General features: G+C 44.2%; 1 protein-coding gene across 4 annotated transcripts in view; it reads right to left on the minus strand.

The window, feature by feature from the left end:
• The window catches only part of LOC121443007 (nucleotide exchange factor SIL1), a 270,148-nt gene that overhangs the window by 70,020 nt on the left and 178,472 nt on the right, over positions 1–21,656 (minus strand). For all 4 annotated transcript variants that reach the window (XM_041644676.1, XM_041644677.1, XM_041644678.1 and 1 more), the window contains 2 exons: positions 16,908–17,028; positions 8,078–8,177 (listed from right to left, as the gene is read on the minus strand). In XM_041644676.1, coding sequence (XP_041500610.1) covers positions 8,078–8,177; positions 16,908–17,028 — 221 coding nt within the window. The remainder of the gene's footprint in view (positions 1–8,077; positions 8,178–16,907; positions 17,029–21,656) is intronic.

Below are 21,656 nucleotides of genomic sequence, written 5' to 3' on the forward strand. Positions count from 1 at the left end.
GAGGATGCGTATACACTGCCAGTGAAGGGAGGATGCGTATACACTGCCAGTGTAGGGAGGATGTGTATACACTGCCAGTGAAGGGAGGATGAGTATACACTGCCAGTGTAGGAAGGATGTGTATACACTGCCAGTGAAGGGAGGATGAGTATACACTGCCAGTGTAGGAAGGATGTGTATACACTGCCAGTGAAGGGAGGATGAGTATACACTGCCAGTGTAGGAAGGATGTGTATACACTGCCAGTGAAGGGAGGATGAGTATACACTGCCAGTGAAGGGAGGATGAGTATACACTGCCAGTGTAGGGAGGATGCGTATACACTGCTAGTGAAGGGAGGATGTGTATACACTGCCAGTGAAGGGAGGATGCGTATACACTGCCAGTGTAGGAAGGATGTGTATACACTGCCAGTGAAGGGAGGATGAGTATACACTGCCAGTGTAGGGAGGATGCGTATACACTGCCAGTGTAGGGAGGATGTGTATACACTGCCAGTGTAGGGAGGATGCGTATACACTGCCAGTGTAGGGAGGATGCGTATACACTGCTAGTGAAGGGAGGATGTGTATACACTGCTAGTGTAGGGAGGATGCGTATACACTGCCAGTGTGGATAGGGTGTGTATACACTGCCAGTGTGGATAGGGTGTGTATACACTGCCAGTGTAGGGAGGATGCGTATACACTGCCAGTGTGGATAGGGTGTGTATACACTGCCAGTGTGGATAGGGTGTGTATACACTGCCAGTGTGGATAGGGTGTGTATACACTGCCAGTGTAGGGAGGATGCGTATACACTGCCAGTGAAGGGAGGATGCGTATACACTGCCAGTGTGGATAGGGTGTGTATACACTGCCAGTGTAGGGAGAATACGCTACAAATACCATTGTTCTGGCTATTACTCGGCTTTTACATGTCCTGATTTGCGGTTCTAGAAATTCTGAGAAAGGGATGCTCAAGTTTCTAAATGTAACTGTGAATTTATCTGTTTATTTTGTTTAATTCTGTCAGGTTTTGCCTAAGTATTTTGACATAGAAACGAAAGCGTGTGATTTATCATTAAACAACATTCTTCTTCATCACTGGCTATTTCCTTTGCTTTGTGGTCAATATCACCTGACGTAAATACAGCTATTGTCTTTATTAAAAAGTAAAGCTGTGTGATACACTTTCCATTCTTTCATTTTCAACCTAGATCCTTTATTATACTTGAGTGGAATTTTTGTAGGAAGCAAATGTTTGAGTTGTTAAAAATCCATTTATTATAATGTTTTCAAAAGTTTTACTGTGCTGTGTCTGGATGCCAAGTTCCTCAGTTTATCGCAAGGAGTCCATTTGACTTCATGAATCTGTAAGTTTATGTCTCTCATTAAATTTGGAAATTGGTTTCTTCAGCTTGTGTTTCAGCCCCACATTCTTCCCCTCTCTGTCTGGAACTCCTTGCCATACAAGGAGTTTGGGCTCCAACGACACAAATGTTACATCTTTTGTTGTCCCACAGGTACCTAACACTCTTTGTCTTTTCCGCCAATCTATTTTTAATCTAATCAGACTTTATAATTTTATGTCTTTCTACTTTCTTTCCCTGACACCTGTAATCTGTTACTGATATAATCCAGTGAACTTTTAATTTTTATTTATTGTATTTTCAGTTCAATTTAGCACTTATCTAAATTTCCATGGCTTCAGTAACTCATGGTAACTATGGCACAAAGATATTAAATAGAAAATTCCAAAAAATTGCTTCTTTAAAAAATATTTTAGCCAGGTAGTGGTAGCACGTGCCTTTAATTGCAGCATTTGGGAGGCAGAGGAAGGTGGATTTCTGAGTTTAAGAGCAACCTTGTCTACAGAGCAAGTTCAAGGACAGCCTGGGATACAAAGAGAAACCCTGTCTCAAAAAGCAAAACAAGCAAGCAAACTATTTTAATTATATATGTTGTGGGGGATATAGACAGGCACATGAGTGCAGGTGCCCACAGAGGGCAGAGGCATCAGATCCCTCTGGAGCTGGAGTCACATACAGGTGGTTGTGAGCTGCCCAACATGGTTGCTGGGAACCAGACCTGGGTTTCTCTGCAAGAACAGTTCTTATCCTCCAAGCTATCTTTCCAATCCTCCCACTTCTACCAATAATAATAACAATAATAATCCTTAAGGTTTAATTTATGCGTTGCAAACTCTCATGCTATCTTGCTTGTACTTGCTGCCACAGACATGAACATTCTCTGTCCAGCATTTCTGCCCTGCACATACTATTGTACATACTACCTACACACTAGAGAAGTCTTATTACGGTATACAGGAACTGTTCTATTTTATTATAGTTGTCTTTAATCTCTTACTTTACCTAATTTGTAACTTAAACTTTTATTACAGGTATACATTATATGTTCAGCATTATGTACGAGGAACCTTAGTACATATTCTCCTTGGTAATTCTATATGGTTTGTGGTGGTTGAATGAAAATGAACCCCACAGATTCATAACCATGTGAAGAGATTAGCAGGTGTAGCCTTGTCATAGGAAGCGTGTCATTGTGTGTGGGCTTTGGGGTTTCAGAAGCCCAAGCCAGGCCCTCTCTCTCTCTCCTTCTTGATGTCTGTAGATCCAAATGTAGAATTCTCAGTTCTTCCAGCACCACATCTGCCTACTGCCACGCTCCCTCACATGGTAATGGACTAAACTTCTGAAACTGTAAGCCAGTTCCAATTAAAAGCTTTCTGTTAAAGAGTTGCCGTAGTCATGATGTCTCTTCACAGCAACAGAACACTACTAAGACTGACTCTCTCTCTCTCTCTCTCTCTCTCTCTCTCTCTCTCTCTCTCACACACACACACACACACACACACACACACTTCTTTGTTGATGCTTTGGTTTGTTTCAAGAGTGTTAATAATGACTTGTTAGGCAATTTTAAAAACTGCTTTAAAAGCTGCTTGAAAACTTATTATGAGATTTCTACTTTTGAGTCATCTCAGTGTTAGTGCCTGTCTGAGTCTGCTCAGGCTCCTATAACAAAATACCATAGATGGAGTAACTTAATAAACTTTTATACCTCACAATTCCAGAGGCTGAGAGAGAAAAGCTCAAGCTGTTGGCCAGTTCAGTTCCTGGCTGAAGGACCCTTCCTGGGATGCAGATGACACACCAGACAGGCATGCTGGTCCCTCTCCTCTTCTGAGAGCTCCACCCCACACTCATGGCCTGAGCTTCATATTCTCCCAAAGATGTAGCTCCGAAGAAGATCATGTTGGTGGTTAGAACTTAAACATAGGCCTTTGGGGGAGCATAAACATTCAACTGTCTCACTTAATTCTAAGTTACAATCTTCCCAGGCTCTTGATGAGATGAGTGGTTTTCAAGAATAGGCTAGCTATCTGAGGTCTTAACTTATGAAATATTCTCTTTATTCTTGTTTGTTAGGAGGTAGTCCGTCCCCTGCTAGTTTTCTTGGGTGTGCTGGCTCTAGCATATTTACATGGGCCATGACTCAAGAGACAGTTCAGTTTTCAGTGCCAGTCTGGCCTGCTTCCTTTGTGCGGCCTCCCACACTGGAGTCTAATTCTCAACCCTTTCGCTGTGTGGATGCTCGTCAGCTTTCTCTGGAGAAAAATAAAGGGTCGTGTCTAAGACTACTTTTCAGATCTACTCTTTCCACCATTCAGTCTAGGCTGAGGGGGAGGGGGGTAAAGAGCATCGGCTGCTATCACTGAATACAGGATCTTGCAAATGGAAGATTTGGCCTCTACTTACAACACCCTTGTAGGGCAACTGAAATGCTTATTTTTGGAAATTAATAGTTCCTGCTATTTGTTCACTTCCCCCACTGACTCTATCCCAGAGGACAGCTGTCTGATGCTACTAGGGTGGGAATGGAAGGACAGATTCCCTATTCATCCTCATTGACACTACCTCATCAGAGAGATGTGAAAAGCCGTCTCAGTGTTCCCAGGCAGAGATATTCACATTCCCCATCTGATTTCTGCTCACACCACCCCTGCACCGTAATCAGTCTCTACTCCCAGGGTATAGGTGTGTGTGTAAAACCAAGCTCCATGATTGGTCTCTGCTGGTACACCAAGAAAGGATGAAGAAAGTAGCTACCAGGCAGAGGGCAGAAACTGCTACGCTCTCAGTGACACCATAGAGGAGAAGCACATTCATGTTATCTAATGGCCTAATGCAAGTTCAGGCTCCCCGGTTAATTTCTGCTGACCCTGGTATAGGAATCAGAATTCAGGGCTGATGCCATCACAATTCTACAATTCTAGACTCTCTTACTTATCTCCTACTGGTCATGAATGTATATTATGGGGTTATGGTCAGGATCCCATGATTTTGGGCAGAAGTAGGATGGGTACTATCAAAAGTCTTTTTTTTTTCTTATGGACTATTCCTTTTCTAACCAGAAAGTTTTAGTGTTTTAGAACTTGCTACTTAAGATAAGCTTAGCAGCACATGCCAGTACCCAACAGGCAAAGGCAAGAGTATCACATGCTTGAGTCCAGCCTTGAACACAATGCACTCCAGGTCACCCTAGGCTATGTACTGAGACCCTGCCTTAGAATCTTTTAAATTATCTAAAGCTTGCTGATATTTCAGCACCTGAGATTCTGCAGTGTCCAGGGTGGAATATGTAGGGTACAAGAAGACCCAGAAAGATACTAACATATCATTCCTACAGCTCCAAGATTTCCTGCCACCTTTTAGGAATCTCCACACTGCATCTATGGTTACACCCAGGGGCTAGTCACCTTCAGTGGGGGCGCTGGGGAACATGAGCTTGCCAGAGTCGAAAGCTAAAAGTCATACCATTTTCTAGTCACACTTAAACATTTTTTACATTTATTTATTTAGTGTGTGTGTATGTGTGTGTGTGCATACTTGTATGCCATGGCATATGTATATGTATGTGTGCATGCATGTGTGTATGTGCAGGTTTGATGATATGTATGTGTGCATGCATGTGTGTATCTGCAGGTTTGATGGCAGGGACTTTACACACTGAGACATCTTGCCATCCCTGAGACAACTTTTTGAGAGGCAAGAAAATTTATGTAAATGAATTAAAGTAACTATCAATTCAAGAGAACTGATACCCTTTCTCCTGCAAATTCATGTCAGATCTGAGGAACACAACTGAGAGATATAATCAGAATCTGACAGGATTGTTTTTACAAACAGAGCAAAAGTGTCACCTGTATTTACAAGCTTTATATAGCATAGACTTAAAAACCAATTAGCTAAAAGTATGAAAGGCTCTGTAGCCAGGAGCAGGAGACCTGTAAAAAACACAACAAAACAACAAACCCAAACCTATTTCAAATCAATTTGCTTGTCCCAGAGTCAGCGCTGACATGGTCAATCAGCTCTACATGAAAGAAGGACCTAGGTCCTCAGTGCAAAGGTAACCGTCCCCAGCCCCCTGGGTGCCGAGGCAGGCAGGTGGCTCCACCCAGCAGCTGCTAAGGCCTTGCTGCTAAGCTGTTCTGTGAATCCCTCTGCAGAGGGAAATGGATTCTTTAAACAACAATGGAAAACTTACAATCTGTGCCCTTACATTTTCAAATTTTCCAACAATTACTCACAGTTTCTCACACTAATTAAGCTATGAAAAGAAAATGTCATAGGAGGAGAAAATTTCAATTGCACTTACCAGGAAAGCAGAGAGAAAAGTAAGGTTAAGTGGGTTTTCATCCACAGAAGATAAGGAACCTAGAACAACTTCTAAGTTCCTCACAGAGCCACCTGATGCCCCAAGGGAAGGGTGACAAGCCCTGGCCACAGGGACACCAATCTTGAACCTGGGCTCCCAGACACAAGCGTTCTCCTGGCCGCTCCTTCACTGGGTGGCACATACGCTTACCCCTGTCTGGCCAACCCATGCGCACCGTGCACCACTTTCTTTCACTTGCTAACGCTGTCATCCTGCTCCTTCCTTTTTTTATTTTTTATATTTATATTTTTATGTGTGTACCATGTGTGTACCATGTGTGTGCCTGGTGCCCACAGAAGTCAGGAGAGGGCACTGGATCCCCTGGGACTGCAGTTACAAAAGGTTGTGAACCACCATGTGGATGCTAGTGATCAAACCATGGTCCTATGCAAAGAGTAACAAGTGTTCTTCTCTAATGGGCCAAGTCTCTGGCCTGCCCCTTCTACCATGCACTATCTCCTTGATAGACACGTGACCTTGGTAAGCTAACTAAAGACATGAAAGCTTTGGGGTTTGTATTGGTTTGGCTTGGTGATTTGAGATGGAGTCTCTATACAGCCCATGCTGGCCTGGAAATTACAATGTAGTCCTGGTAAGCCTAGAACTCAAATAATCTTCCTGGTTTTTAGCCTCCAGAGTGCTGGGATTACAGCACTAGAAGTACAGGTATGTGTGAGCATGTGTAGCACCTTGTATTTTATTTATAAATATCCCCATTTTGATTGTTTTGGGCACTATGAATCTACAAGTGCTGTCAATGCATGGCGTCCTTGTTGACATCTACCGTTGCATCCCACTGATTAGGATAGCGATGTTCTGACATCTGATAGGATGCACATTCTGGACTAGCTTATGATCAATTTTGTTAGATGGTATTTGAAAAACAAAAAGGTGGCTGCTTCACTGGGTTCTGAGGATAATGTTAGGTAATACATACAAAGCCTTTGCCTTTGCTCCTGCATCCCTGAGATTACAGGTGCGTGCTTTAGTACATCTTAAATAGGTCGACACTAGCTCCACGTTAGAGGTTCATTAGTCTCAGAAACACTTCTACAGAACCTGAGGATTCCTGGACTCACATGGTAAAAAGAGAGACCCGATCCTACTGGGGCACCATAGCTTGCACTTCCCATAACCCTATAGAATAAATAGAAATCTAAAGGACCTAAGCCATTTTGAACTAAAAACTGTCAAGAACCTAATCTGCTCTTTCAAGACTCTGCTGGTGTTCAAGAGATACGGCCACGAGGCAGTCAGTGGAAAATGGGACTGTGAGGAAGGGAAGAGGAAGGGAGGACTTGGACCTACAGAGCAGCTGTCAAAGAAGGTTCTCTAAGGACCACTAGGTCTCAACTGGGAATAAACAGAAACGCTCCATGATAGCCCTGGACAGTATGTGAACTCACGATCCACACTAAAGTGCTATGTCTTCCTGGGATGAGCTGCATCCGTGAGTCCTCCCAGAAAGTAGGGCCACAAATTCTCCTGCTTTTCTTGCTTATACCTTAGCCGGTGTGGAGATTTAGAGCTAGGGAAACTTCAGCTTCTCCTTGTCACCCCCATTATGTGCTTCAGAAACTAGAGGCTCCCAAAGAATACATTTGCTGCATTTTAAACAGACAAGTCCTCAGGCTTTGTACTCTCTTATCTACCTCCTTATTTAAAATTTTAAAGGTTTGTTTTATTTTATGTGCATGAGTATTTTGTCTACAAGTATGTCTTTACACCACATGTGGGCATGGCCTGCAGAAGCCAGAAAAAGGCATCAGATCTCCTGGAACTGGAGTTACAAACAGTTGTTAGCTGTCACATGGGTGCTGGAAACTGAACCCAGTCATCTGCAAGAGCAATCAGTGTTTTTAACCACTGTGCCATCTCTCCAAGCCCTATTAAAACAAAACAAAACTCAAATGTGTGTCTAATCCCATTGTTAAGTAAAGACTCTGGGTTATGATCACTTCTGCTTTATTTTACAATTTCTCCAAACATGTAGAACACTGGATCCTAACCTAAAAAAGAAATGCTTTGAGCAGTTTTTAAAAATAGTATATAAAGATGTTGGGCACTGGTGGCACATGCCTTTAATCCCAGCACTCAGGAGGCAGAGGCAGGGCAGATTTCTGAGTTCTAGGCCAGCCTGGTCTACACAGCAAGTTCCAGGGCAACCAGGGCTACACAGAGAAACCCTCTCTTAAAAAAACAAAAACTATACCAAACCAACAACAAAAAGTATATAAATGGTTTTTTATTTGTTTTTCAAATTATTTTACATTATTATTTGATGCCTTCTATATAAGTTTCCAGGTAAAACCTGTCTCTGCTGGCAAAAACCGACAAAAAAGACCATTACATACCTGCTCATCCTTTGAATTCTCCGTCTCTGCTCCCTCTTTGAATTTGGCCAGTGCACTCTTGAGGTCTTGAGATGTGTAGGTGTTGATGTTGATGTCCAACCTGTCCATAGAGAAGCTGAGAGTCAGAAGGAACATACTTCTCCAAGACAGATAGTGTCAACTTGGCCAGCCCCATTCTAATTCTTAGTATACTGTATACCTCTGTAGCCAGGACCCAACAGGGTAACTGGACTTGAAGTCAAAATGGAGTTATTTCACAAGACAGAAGGAACAGAGGCCTACACTGGACAAAGTGCTTGTAGCCAGCTGCTCAGACAGAAGCTTTGCTGCTGCCTTCTGAGCCTGTGTCCCAGCAGAGCCTCTGGGAGCAAAGGATTTAGACCCAGGAGTAGGAAGTAACAGGCACCCCCATCTATAATCCTGAGACTTGATTCGACAAGCCGACTTGTGTTGCATAATGAAATGGGTAGATTTACACACTAATGTTTGAGCACAGGGTGGGGTGTGAGTCCAACAGAGGAACAGATGTGAGAGACTGGGAGGAGAAGAATCACCAACCACTTTCTCCAATCATCTTCAAGAGAACGGAGTAAAGGAACCAATGTGACAGTGATCTCAAGAACCTACAGAGATGACAGCTGTTTCCCCAGACCTCCCTGTGCCTGATTAGCCAGCCATCCTCTTTGGTGGGAACAAGGCGAGGTCCCATCCTGAGTGATCAGCTCAGTCAGTGAACAAAGGCCAAAGCAGGAGTGATGAAGACAAATGCAAGTGAGCTGGCGTTTAGCCAGACGGTCCAGCTGTGGTTAGAGACACAGCAGGACACTCACTCTAATGGTCGAGAAGTGGAGTACACAGACATTTCAATTCTTAACACAGGCATCCAAACTGAAGAGTCATACATCGTGTTCATGTACCCAAACTCTGAAGTTCCGTGTTGTTTCTCTAACTTAGTCCAGTGATGTTCCAGCCTCAAACTTGGCAAGTTTTCCTTAAGACCTCACATAACAGTCAAATGCTCATAATCCTCAATTCCACAGACTCACAATTTTATGTCACACACAGTACAAAAGTTCCATCATTGATAGCACATTATCACAGTTGTTAGGAAATGTTATAGTTCTGACAGGCAAGGACCGAGGAGCAGGTCTTTAGGAAACCGTTTTACTAGAAACATGAGCCCAGACATAAGTAGAAATCCCCCAGACACAAACGCACAACTGAGACTCCAAACTATGGTTTAATACGCTTTGTGTTGTAGGAAATAAAACTAGCCCCTCTAAAGAATGCTATGGTGACCCCCAAACAGTCACAGATTCCCCTGATCCAGAATCTGCTATTTTCTGGCTTACCAAAAGGGAACAAATAAATAACCAGCAAATGACTTAACCTCTCTAAAAATCATTCACACTTTAAAAATGGAATGAGGGGGGGATTCCCCACCTTTTCAAAATGTTTCTGGAACTACTAAAAAACTCAAATTTACAAAACAGTTGATAAAGAAATATTCCTCTGGATTGTACAAGAAGGGAAGCGGGACCACTGACAGACATGCATGGTTAGTCAGACTCGGCTTCTTTCTCTTCTACTTGTGAGCAGCTCGTGTGTTCCATCTCTCCGTTTTCTGCAGGCAGAGCTCCAGTTTGCTGGTCACCACTTCAGCCCGCCTGCAGTCTGCTCCCCTCTTCCCTTCGGTTCGCACTTGTCTAACAATTTATTCTTTTCCTCAGCCTTTAAGCTTGCATCCAGCATGGCAGCAGTGGCTTGGTCAACAGCCTCATGAGCACCGTTGGGCTCCACCTTCACTGCCCAATCCATGCTGCCAACCTTCCTCTTGGGCATCGTTGGCAGCACAGGATGGAAAGCATGTACGAAGCCGGGCAGTGGTGGCGCACGCCTTTAATCCCAGCACTCGGGAGGCAGAGGCAGGCGGATCTCTGTGAGTTCGAGACCAGCCTGGTCTACAGAGCTAGTTCCAGGACAGGCTCCAAAGCCACAGAGAAACCCTGTCTCGAAAAACCAAAAAAAAAAAAAAAAAAAAAAAAAGGAAAGCATGTACGATGCTGAACCTGCTGCAGAACTGCACTGCCTAGCTGCCAGCCATACACAACTGCTGGAGGCAGTGGGAGAACGGGACATGTCAGAGGGAGGGGAAATGGCTGCTTCCTGCTCTATTCCAAATTTCAACAGGTCTCAGCCCTGGTTAGAAGGATCTGTGTTCAGGACTCTCCTCATTCAGCTTGATTCATCACGAGTCTTTAGGGCTCTGAGGAAAATACATGTTCTCTCTAAACCTCAGTCCTCAACTAATTTGTTATAGCTAACCACTCCCTTTGCTTGAGCACTAACTCGTGGGTCAGCACAGACTCCTCCTTTAAAGTTGTGTTTCATTCAAATGATCAGCACAATCTCACACACTAGGAAAGATACAAGGTTCTCTTCTCCACTGCCAAGCTTGTGAGGATACCACTGCCTAGCTCCATTCTCGGGAGCTAAGGATTCAGGAGCTGCAGGAGGAGCAGATTCTCTTCCTCCTACTCCTCGACTTGGCAAGACTAATGCCGTTTTGTCTTGCATCTAATTTTGCCCAACACATGAAAGACAGAGGCCAACCTGGTCTACGGAGCAAGTTCCAGGACAGTGAAAACAAGATAAAAGACACAGTGCCTCATTATGTAGCTCTGGCAAGGGTGGCCTCAAAGCTGGCCTTGGAGCTACCCTGCCTCTGCCTCCTGATGGCTGTTTACATTGCCACTTGCTTTAATGTAGATCCTGTCCTTACCATACTGCTAACACTGTTCTGTTGTTTGTTTTGGGGGGCAGGGTCTCATATATCTCAAGCTGGGCTCAAACATTCTGTGAAGCTTAGAGTATGATCTCAACCTTCTAATCCTCCTGCTTTTCTGTTGTACCTGAGATGGCCCTACAACTTCATATATACTAGGCAAGCACTCTACCAACTGAGCTATAATTCCCAGCCCCATTGTTGTCTAACACTGTTCATCAAAATTGCCAGTGATTGATAATCAAACCCAACGGATTCCCACCAACTTCCTGTTCCTCTACCAGTCAGCAGCGTCTGACAGCTCTCCTTCCTCTAAGTCTCCTGGTTGGTCACTACGCTTGCCCATCTCACCACTCCTCCTCCATCTCTCCATGAGCCCTCCTCTCCTACCTGAAACCCTATATGCTGGAATGGCTCACAGTTCAGTCCTGAATAACCTTCCCTTTCCACCTCTAGGGTGAGACATTAAAATATCTATCTGACAGTTATGCCCACACTAATATCTTTAGTTCAAATCCCTTCCTTCAAACAGCAGGATCTTATACAACTACCTGCTAGGATTAATCTTGATTTTTATGATTAATTTTCAACTTTATTTCATCAGGTGGGAGGGAACAGAGGGAGAGAGTGCTGAGGAGGACTGCTGGTGGGGACATTTTGGAGTCAGGTAGAAGCCTGGAGCAGATAATCTCCCAGGAGTCTATGAGGAGGACCCCAGCTTGACTCCTAGCAGTAGTGGGTAAGCAGCCTGAACTGGCTGTCTCCTATGACCAGCTATTGTCATCAGAGAGGTGCCATCCAACAAACTGATGGAGGCAGATGCAGAGACCCATGGCAAAACATTGGGTGAAGTTCAGGAATCCTGCAGAGGAGGAGAAAGGCTTATAGGAGCCAGAGAAGTCAAGGACACAATGGGAAGGCTTACACAATCAACTAACCTGAGCTCATAGGGGCTCTCAGAGACTGAACTGATAACCAGGAAGACTGACCTATGCACTCTGTATATATGTTACAATTGTGTAGCTTAGTTCTCTTATGGAACTCCTAACAGTGGGGAGAGGGCAGTCTTGCCTCGCTTACTGGCTTTTGGGACCCTACTTCTCATATTGGATCGCCCTGCCCAGCATTAATACATGGGGGGAGGGGGGGTGCTTAGTCTTATTGCAGCTTGATATACCATGTTTTATTGATACTCATAGGAGACCTGCCCTTTCCTGGATGGGGGAGAAAGAGAAGCGGATGAGGGGAGTAGGGGGATGGAGGGTGGGGGAGAGAGGCTGGGAAGGGAGGATGGGGGTGAGGGAAGGCTATAGCCGGGATATAAAATAGATGGGGGAGATACCTAGGGAATTTAGCATATCTGTAAAGTATACCTGTAAAGGCATTTCTCGTCGCAATTACATCATGAGGCCCTGTCCGAAGCAAGGGCTGTGTCTTCCTGTATCTGTGACTGGCTTTGCTCTGCCATGTCCTCCCCATCATAATGGTGTGATGCTCCTGAAACTTTAAGTCCAAATAAGGAATTCCTTGAGTTATTTCTTTCAGTGTGTACTCACAGCAAAGGGGAAACGGACTGGTGTACTAACTGATGCATCTTTGGTCTCAGAGGTCTTTTGCTCAAAAACAAACAAAAACAAAATCCACCTATATTTATCTACTTATGGTCCGGGTGTGGTCCCCAGCATGTACGCAGCAGCTGGAGGACAACTCTCAGGAGTCGGTTCTGGTACGTTCCTTCCACCATGCCCCAAGGGATGAAACTCAGGTTATGAGACCTGGCAGAAAGCATGTTAACCCTCTGAGCCAGCCAGCTAGCCCATCCAAGTGAGTTTCAGGTGTTTAACACACACTTCACACTCAGTTAATAAAAAATATTGCTCATGATACTTGTCTCTAAAAAATCTAGTTCATTTGCAACTTTTCTATTTCAAAAAACAGCACCTCTAAGTGCTCAGTAGCTCAAGCCCCAGAAAGAGGCTGTATTCCAAATTTTCTCCACTCTTCAGCCTCTACCCTAAGCCATCCACAAGTCCTGTGGCAGCACTTCCAAACTAACTCCAAATTCACCCGCTCTGCACTGTGATGCCCTGGACTTAGTTACCACTCTGCCCTGTCTGGTCCTACTGAAATGGTGTCCTGGGGGGTTTTGCTGCTTCTTCCCCTAGTTTCAATCTCTTATCCAGACACTATGGTTATTCTGTTAAGCTATACTAAGCCACTCTCTTGCCTAAAATGCTCTAGTCCTTTCTACTATACCTAGGTGTACAGAGAGCATTCAGAATGTTCCCCAACACCCCATACACTGTGTCACCCCACACATCTACCCCATCCTCACCTCTGCCAGTCTCTCCCAGCATCTCTTCCTCTCTAGCCACCTGAGTCATTTTTCTGTTTCTCAAACTTGACAAAGCCTGGGGCTCTGCTTTCTGTTCCATCTGCTTGAAATGCTGTAACCCCCAAACTTACAAATAGAATGCTTTGTAGGATTTAAATTCTCTTTCTTTAGCTTTCAGCTCAAATGTGTTGATGAGGTCTTCCTTCCCAAATCATCCTATCTAACATGGTCTGCTGCAGAGACTCATTACCTTGGCTCATTTCTTCCCTAGAACTTATAATTTGTAATTATCTTACTCATATGTTTATTTTCTTGGTTTTCTGCCTGTCAACCTCCACATGGCCTCCACTCCCCTCATGGAGGCTACCACTTGTCTGTTTCTCACTGTTTCCCCAGTGCCAGTCACGCAGGCATTCAGTAGGTCTCTGTGAAATGAACTAGTACAGCAGGTAAACAGCTTGGCCTTGGCTCGTCTCTTCACCACTATACCATACCACAGCATGGCAAATGCCCAATCCAAGACGGTACAGCTCAGATGGAACGGAGTCTGTCCTTTACTCCTCTAACACAGGAGAAGTTCCAAAAAGATTCCAGGGCAAAGAGATGCTTGTCTATGAAGATGCTGACAGGATGACTTTTATGCCTAAAAAGATTCTTGAAGTCAGGCAGTGCCAAGAGTACCTTCTGAGACAGCCCTAAGTCTCTGCCCCAGGCTTAGCACCCACAGGCTCCTGGCTCTGAGGAGCAACATGACCAGCAGGACTAGTGGACAGGCGTGGCTCCCTCGTTCTCCAGTTCAGTGACTCATCTGAACAACCTGATAGAAAGGGGCAGGCCTTGTCCTCCACTGCACAATAATCAGATATCCAAAACACTGCCCATTTCAGGATGCTGGCTCTTAAGCCTCTGTTCCAGGCCACGCACTGCTCCACAGCCAGGAAGATGCCGTGAAGTAGAGGAGGCTGGTTGAGGATCTGTCCAGAAGGCTGCAACAGCTGAGAGAGAAAGGGAAATGTCGAGCATACTCTGGGACCCATTCTAGGGCAAAGCCCTCAGTAACAGTCCACAGGGGAAAAGCAAAGAGGAAAAAGTAGGAACAAGAGTTCCTCCTCCTTATGGTGTCTCTACAGACCACAGAGGCTTTTGCTCTAGGACAGTGGTTCTCTACCTTCCTAATGCTGTGACCCTTTAAGACAGTGTCTCATGTTGTGACCACAACCATAAAATTATTTCATTGTTACTCCATAATTGTAATTTTACTATTGTTATGAATCTGGTATGCAGGATATCTGGTAAGTGACCCCGTGGAAGGGTCGAGACTTGCTCTAAAAGGAGCAAAGAGAAAGCAGTGAGTGCTCCTACTGATGACCTGAGCAGTGAGTGCTCCTACTGATGACCTGAGCAGTGAGTGCTCCTACTGATGACCTGAGCAGTGAGTGCTCCTACTGATGACCTGAGCAGTGAGTGCTCCTACTGATGACCTGCAGCCAGGGCGGGAGGGTGGAGCACACAAAACAACAAACCAGAAGCTCTCAATTCTTAAGCCAAAGAGGAGGTTCGCTTTTTCATTAAAAAATAACAACTGGACGAGCTGTGAGCGAAGAGTTCCATGTACCGTGACCGACACACTGAAGCATGTGCACACACATGGAGGTGGGAAAGGTTAGCAGGTTGTACAACAGTTACATGATTATTCCTATATGGCTGTGAGAAAGAATTGTATGATTTGGGCCACCACAAGTATAGGCCTATATGAAGAGATAGGGAAGAAGAAAGAACTTTCCTAGTCTGTGATGACGACAAATGCCTCCATTTTAATGGAAATTAGAATCTCCTAATTGTAAAAACTGTCCATGCTCCTTTGTAGGGTTTATGAGTGGCACTGGACTAAACAGGGACATGGACCAGCTAATGGTATTTTAGTCAGGTGGTAGGTCAAGGAAAGGTCATAGAGCTGAAGAAATGGTTCAACAATTAAGAGAGCATGCTGCCCCTCCAGAGGACCTGAGGTCAGTTTCCAGCACCCATGTTGGGTGGCTCACAACCACCTGTGACTCTAGTTCTAAGATAAATGACACCCTCTTCTTGCCTCTGCAGGCACCCCACATGTTTGACACATACAAACACACATTTGACACTTTTTTTAAATTGAAACAAAAAGAAAAAAAGAGCATGGTAGTGGTGACAAAATCCTAGCACTTGGGAGATTAGAGACAGGTGGATCTCTGTGAGTTCACGGCCAACCTTGTCTATAGAGCAAGTTCCAGGACAGTGAAGGCTACACAGAGAAACCCTGTCTCAAAAAAAGAAAGAAAGAGAGAGAAGGAGGGAGGGAGAAGGAGGGAGGGAGGAAGAGAGGAGGGAGGGAGAGTCAGGTCTCTAACAACCCTTTCTAGTTTACATATAACTGTAAAATTTGTTAAATTAAGCCAAGTGGTAGTGGCAAAAAACTTTAATCCCAACACTCGGGAGGCAGAGGCAGATAGATCTCTGTGAGTTCGAGGCCAGCCTGGTCTACAAGAGCTAGTTCCAGGACAGGATCCAAAGCTACAGAGAAAACCCTGTCTTGAAAAAAAAAAAAAAATCAAAAAAAATTGTTAAATTAGTAATAATCAAAAAACTGAATGGGATCTATTTAATCAAGATTAATTCCAAATAATTTTCAGAACAGGGTCCACAAGCTACAAGTGATAGCCAGTTAATATTTTAAGCTCTGTGCCGTCTCCACTCTACCACTGTAACAAGAAAGCAGCCATAGACGACATGTAAAGAAATGCCATGTGATTGCACATAATTTCCACAATCATTAAATGTTCTTTTTGGTTTTTCTAACTATTAAAATAAGAACCACCCTGGCTCACTGGCCATACCTAGACAGGCAGCAGTCCCAGCAAGTCTGGTCCCTGTGCTAATGTTATATATTAATATTAAGGGGTATTAATCCTGGCCACCCAGGCCTAAGTTTCCCTTCCTCTCTTTCAGGAAATACCAAGCAAGGAAAATTTGTTAATTCGAGGTAATTAACAGGAAAAATAGAAACTGTTAATTCTCTAAAATCAAACCGCTCGAACTGGTTATCACAAAGTTAGGAATCCTGCAAACACTGGGACTGCGGTAGCTTCCACTCACACACTACGGGAAAGCTTATTTTAACCCTGCTAACGAGAGGGAAGTTAGTCTGAATTAGACTTCTACAGGCAATTTTATTGTTCACCAAGGGAATATCACGGAAAAGCAGAAGGCCTAACAGGCTTGTTTTAATGAACAGATGACTCATCGTTAATCAGCACATGAATTGCTGGGATTCAAGTGGGTTCCCCTAAAGAACTGGGGAAACAGCTTCACTTTTAAGACAGGTTAAGTATTCCTCTACAGCATCTATTTTCTTTCCAAGATATTTCTTTCCAAAGAAGTGAAGTAAATGTCCATAAACCCTGACAATTTTAATCATAAATTTTACAGTGTTAAATTTCAAATAAAAATTGTAACACACATAGCTGGTCATGGAGCACGCATTTAATCCCAGCACTTGGGAGGCAGAGGCAAGAACATCTGGGCTGAGTTCAAGGCCAACCTGGTCTACATAACAAGTTCCAGGACAGCCAGGGCTACACAGAGAAACAAATCCACACTTGAATTAGGTAACATTGCTAGTATTTCCAAATCAATGCCATCATTAAGTCTCCTAGTCCCTAGGACTAATACAGTACCTTTTGCCTTTTTTAAATCCTTTTAAATTATTTTGGAATTTGTCTTCTTGTTGGAGTTTCACCTCTCTTGCTCCAGTTTGTAGATTCAATCGCACATGGGATCCTGCAGGAACAGCCTGACCTGAAAGTCACAAAGAGAAAGGTTGCATGCCATACAGGAAACTCGGCAGGAGAGTGGATGGAATGGCTGGCTAACACACCGACAGGACCAAGCAGTTTCTGAAGATCAGAATACCATGTCCAGTTTACTTCTCTGACCCAACTCTCTCTGCGTCCTGATCCCACACTCACTCCTACAGACTCTTTCCACTGTTCTCTAACAGAATCTATAAGACATTAAGGTAAGGTGGTCAAAAGGACCGCAATCTTAAGATCAACACCTGCTTATCAGAATGTGATAATCACGTTTACTTTGTACCTTCTGGGAATAAGGCTAGTAAGCTCTGTTGTTGTCTGCAGTGGGCAAACAGCGGGTAACCCCTCAACCATCATCAAGACATTGCTGACACTATTGTCTTTCTCTGTAACAGCCTTCTTGCCCCTCCCTTGAAAGTCCCACACCATCCAAGACATCCCAGAATGCTAGCAAGCTTGGTAGCTCATCACCCTCGTTTTTAAGACTGGGCTCTTTTGCATCTCTTTTCCCTGATCACAGAAACTGTATTTCTTCCTTTTGGATTTCCCCAGGCCGAATGCTAGAGCTTGGTACATAAAATATGTGGTTCATAACACTTATGAATAAGAAAAAGGGATCTGATGGGCATAGTGACACGCGCCTTTAGTCCCAGCACTCTGGAGCCAGAGGCAGGCAGACCTGAGTTTGAGGACAGCCTGGTCAATAGAGGGAGTTCCAGGGCTACATGGAGAAACCCTACATAAAAAAAGAAAAAGCAGAAAGATATAGTAACCAAGGAAGCAGGCAGCAGAGCTAAGAGAAACTGAAAAACTACGCCCACTTACTTATCTCAGAGGAACAGATCCATTAGCTGGGGAAACAAGCGTTGTCAAAGGATGGACTATGTGTATGCAATGCACAAAATACCCAGGGATAGTTTACAAGTGACTATGCCAATATCACGTACTACAAATAGAACATTATACTCATTCATCCAGTCATTCAGAGAAAATGCATTTACCAGGCAACTATTACATACCACACCACCAAAATAATCTTTCTACATATAAACTATATATAAATAAAAATAATTTTAAAATGACATATATATATATATATATATATATATATATATGTTTATATAGATATGTTCTTACCCTGTAACCTAGATAGCCTAGCATTCACTATGTAGCCCAGGCTGGACTTGAACTCTTGATTTTCTTGCCTGAGCCTCCTAAATCCTGGGATTACAGGCATGTACCAAAACATCCAGCATGCCAGCACAAGGATTACTGTCCCTGGCTGAAGGACTGACAATTCATAGAAGGAGCTTTTTGGAGACAGGAAATTTGAAGCGAAAATGATGCCTCTAAATCTGGGAGTGGTGGCACCAACCTCTAACCCTGGCATTCAGAAGATAACGGCATAAAAGGAATAAGTATTTTTCTTTAAAAACAAAAACACAAGTTCGAGGCCAGCCTGGTCTACAAGAGCTAGTTCCAGGACAGGAACCAAAAGCTACGGAGAAACCCTGTCTCGAAAAATCAAAAAAAAAAAAAAAAAAACACACACACACACACAAAAAAAGATTAATTCTGACACTTGGACTTTGCCTGTTTTCTTTGCCAGAGATGGTCCTGAGTATTGGCGCTGAGTTTGATTCAGGAGCACAAAATAGAAAACAGGCATGGTAGTAATAGCTCTAATCCCAATACTTAGAGCATGAAGCAGGAGGATTTTGAGTTTGAGGCTACCCTGAGTACTCAATATGAGGACACCCTGAGCTACATAATAAGACCTTTAAAAAAAAAAGTGATAATCTTTAAAAAAAAAAAATCTTTGTAAGAAAAAAAACAAAACAAAAAAACAAAAACATAGCCCAAGCTCTCTCAGGCTGATCACAGGAACCCAGAGACTAAAGAGTACTGAACAGAGAAGAGTTCACAGTTCTCAATGCTAGCAGGACTGCGGCAGATTCTTGGGTTACTGTAGTCACTCTGCCTCCAACCAAGGAACTAGAAAACATCATACTGAGATGTGTCCTTTCTGTCCTGCCACCCCACCGCAAAGAGGAGTGGCTGCAGCCCTGGCTGAAATACACAGAACCTGCAGTACATCTAAAAACGATCGCTGGGATACACACCGGGGGGAGGGGGGGCTCCTAAATGAGAGGACCCTGTGTGCAAAGTCTTCGTCAGGCTGGACCATAGCACCAGGAAGGTCATGGGGAAGGCTATGCCACAGCACTGGAAGGAGTGTGGGCTCACATTGCTGCTCTATACAAGGCCTGGTTTCTCTCTTGGAACAGAGACATAACGCTAATGAGCTGAGTTGATAGCACATACCTATGATCCCAACACTTGTGAAGCAGAGGCAGGAGACTTACCGTAAGTCCCAGGCGAGCCCGGCTACACAATGAGTTCTAGGCCAGTATAGGTTGCAGAGTGAGACTCTGTCACAAGGAAAAACTAAAAACAAACAAAAATCCTAATGGCCCAAGATGGCTCCTGAAAAAGGTCAGGCAACTTCTATTCCTAACAGATAATTCTTTATTTTCTCCTCCCTGAACAACGAGGGAGAGAAGGTGCTTCACTCAGAGAGACCTCAAACTAGCAACGCAAACAGAATATTCTCTCCTGGGTGCATATTACAGAGATCGGAAGCCCATGAAATAGCGCACAGTTCATTCCAGCTGTGCACTACCCAGACCACCTGTGATATACGCATCTGCTTTGCCATCTCCAAAACCTGTCCAATTTTTCTGCTATGTCTCGGTCTATCTGTCTCTCCTCTCCACCTTCCCCCACTCAGTTTTATGAGACAGGGTCTCACTAGGTAGCTCTGAATGTCCTGGAACTCACTATGTAGACCAGGCTGGCATCAAACTGAGAGATTCGTCTGCCTCTGCCTCCTGAGTGTGGGGGTTAAAGACGTGCACCATCATGCCTGGGTGATAAATCTAATAAAATCTATTTGTTTGCTTGTGTACTTATTTATTTATTTTGATTTTTTTCAAGACAGGGTTTCTCTGTATAGCCCTGGATATCCTGGAACTTGCTCTGTAGATGGCCTTGAACTCAGAGATCCACCTGCACCTGCCAAAGTGTTAAGATTAAAGGTGAGCACCACCACCACGTGGTTAATATAAATTCTTTAAAAGGAAAAAAAATTAAAAGCCCAAGAATAAAACAAATCTTTTCTTCCATCTTTCCACTATTGCTTTTATCCAGACTATCACCATATTTTTGGTCTGGACACTACCATAACTTTCCAACAGGCTTGCTCCACCCCATTCCCCTCTCTCTCTCCTCTCTCCTCTCTCTCTCCTCTCTCTCTCTCTCTCTCTCTCTCCGTGTGTGTGTGTGTGTGTGTGTGTGTGTGTGTGTGTGTAGACAAAAAGAAGAGGGAGGAGAGAGGAGGAGAGGGACAGAGAGCGGGGGGGGGTCTAGGCAGGGAGTTAGAAAGAGAGAATTAATAAATACAATTTCTGCTTCAAATCAGATAGATGTTTCCTATTGTTCTTAGGAGAAAAGAGAAAATCCTTACCCTAGTTGTGAGGTACACCAGTGCCCCCCTCTTCAGCTCTGTCCACCCCTTCTCCCCATGAAAGAACCTATCCCCTATCAGAGGGCATCTCACCTCTGCTCTCACTGCCTGGAATGCTGTCTAGTGCCAGCCTCTGCCTCACGTCTGCATTCTAGCTAAGGGCCGTCACCCGCCCGAGCAGCAACCTGCTTCCTCAGGTCAGATCTGTCTACCCAAGAGCTTTCAGAGCACCACAACCATGTTACGACATGCATATTTTATAAGTTTTAAAGTTTATCTGGTTATATGTTCACCATTTTCTTCCTAGGGATTACCTCATAGCTCAGTATACAGTGAATGCTCAATGATTATTTGCTGAGTAAAAATTTTAATATATATAGAGAAATAATTTTTGAGAGCTTTCACTAAAGCAAAGACATTCATATCATGTGAAGAGTTATTTTTACTAATAAAATATTAATGTTTATTGTAGGGATAAGTCCCGCCCCTTAGGGGGCGTGTTCGCCTCGGGCTAATGTCTGCCTATAAATTTGGCAAGCTTGCTCCGAGCTGTCTCTTTTGCTTTCCTGGTCTCCGCGGGAACGGTGGTTCTGTAAGTCTATTTCTACATTAAAACTATATATATTTTTACAATCAGTCTGCATTCGTTTACGCCGCTACATTTTGGCGTCCAACGTCGGGCTATTTTGCCCCCGACTCAAGCGGGTAGCCCGCTAGCTAACACAGCACCCTCCCGGGTGCTGTTTTTCAGTTCATGACTCCTGGGCCCAGTGCCGAGTCTGAGACACACTCGGCCACACAGGCCCATTCTGCCTGCCTTGGCTAAGTTTTGCAGCGGAACCCCACTGCCTGAATTAGCAGAAGCTCAAGTACCTGCGGTTTTGCAACAAAAGCTGCCACAGCATCAGATTTGGTCTGATATAAAGTGACTTGGCCGGGAAGTGGTGGCGCACGCTTTTGATACCAGCACTTGGGAGGCAGAGGCAGGCGGATCTCTGTGAGTTTGAGGCCTGCCAGACAGTGGTAGTGCACGCCTTTAATCCCAGCACTTGGGAGGCAGAGACAGGCGGATCTCTGTGAGTTCGAGG

Source organism: Microtus oregoni, unplaced genomic scaffold (genome assembly GCF_018167655.1).
Source record: "Microtus oregoni isolate MIOR12 unplaced genomic scaffold, Mior012 000098F_ref0000018, whole genome shotgun sequence".
NCBI classification, from domain to species: Eukaryota; Metazoa; Chordata; class Mammalia; order Rodentia; family Cricetidae; genus Microtus; species Microtus oregoni.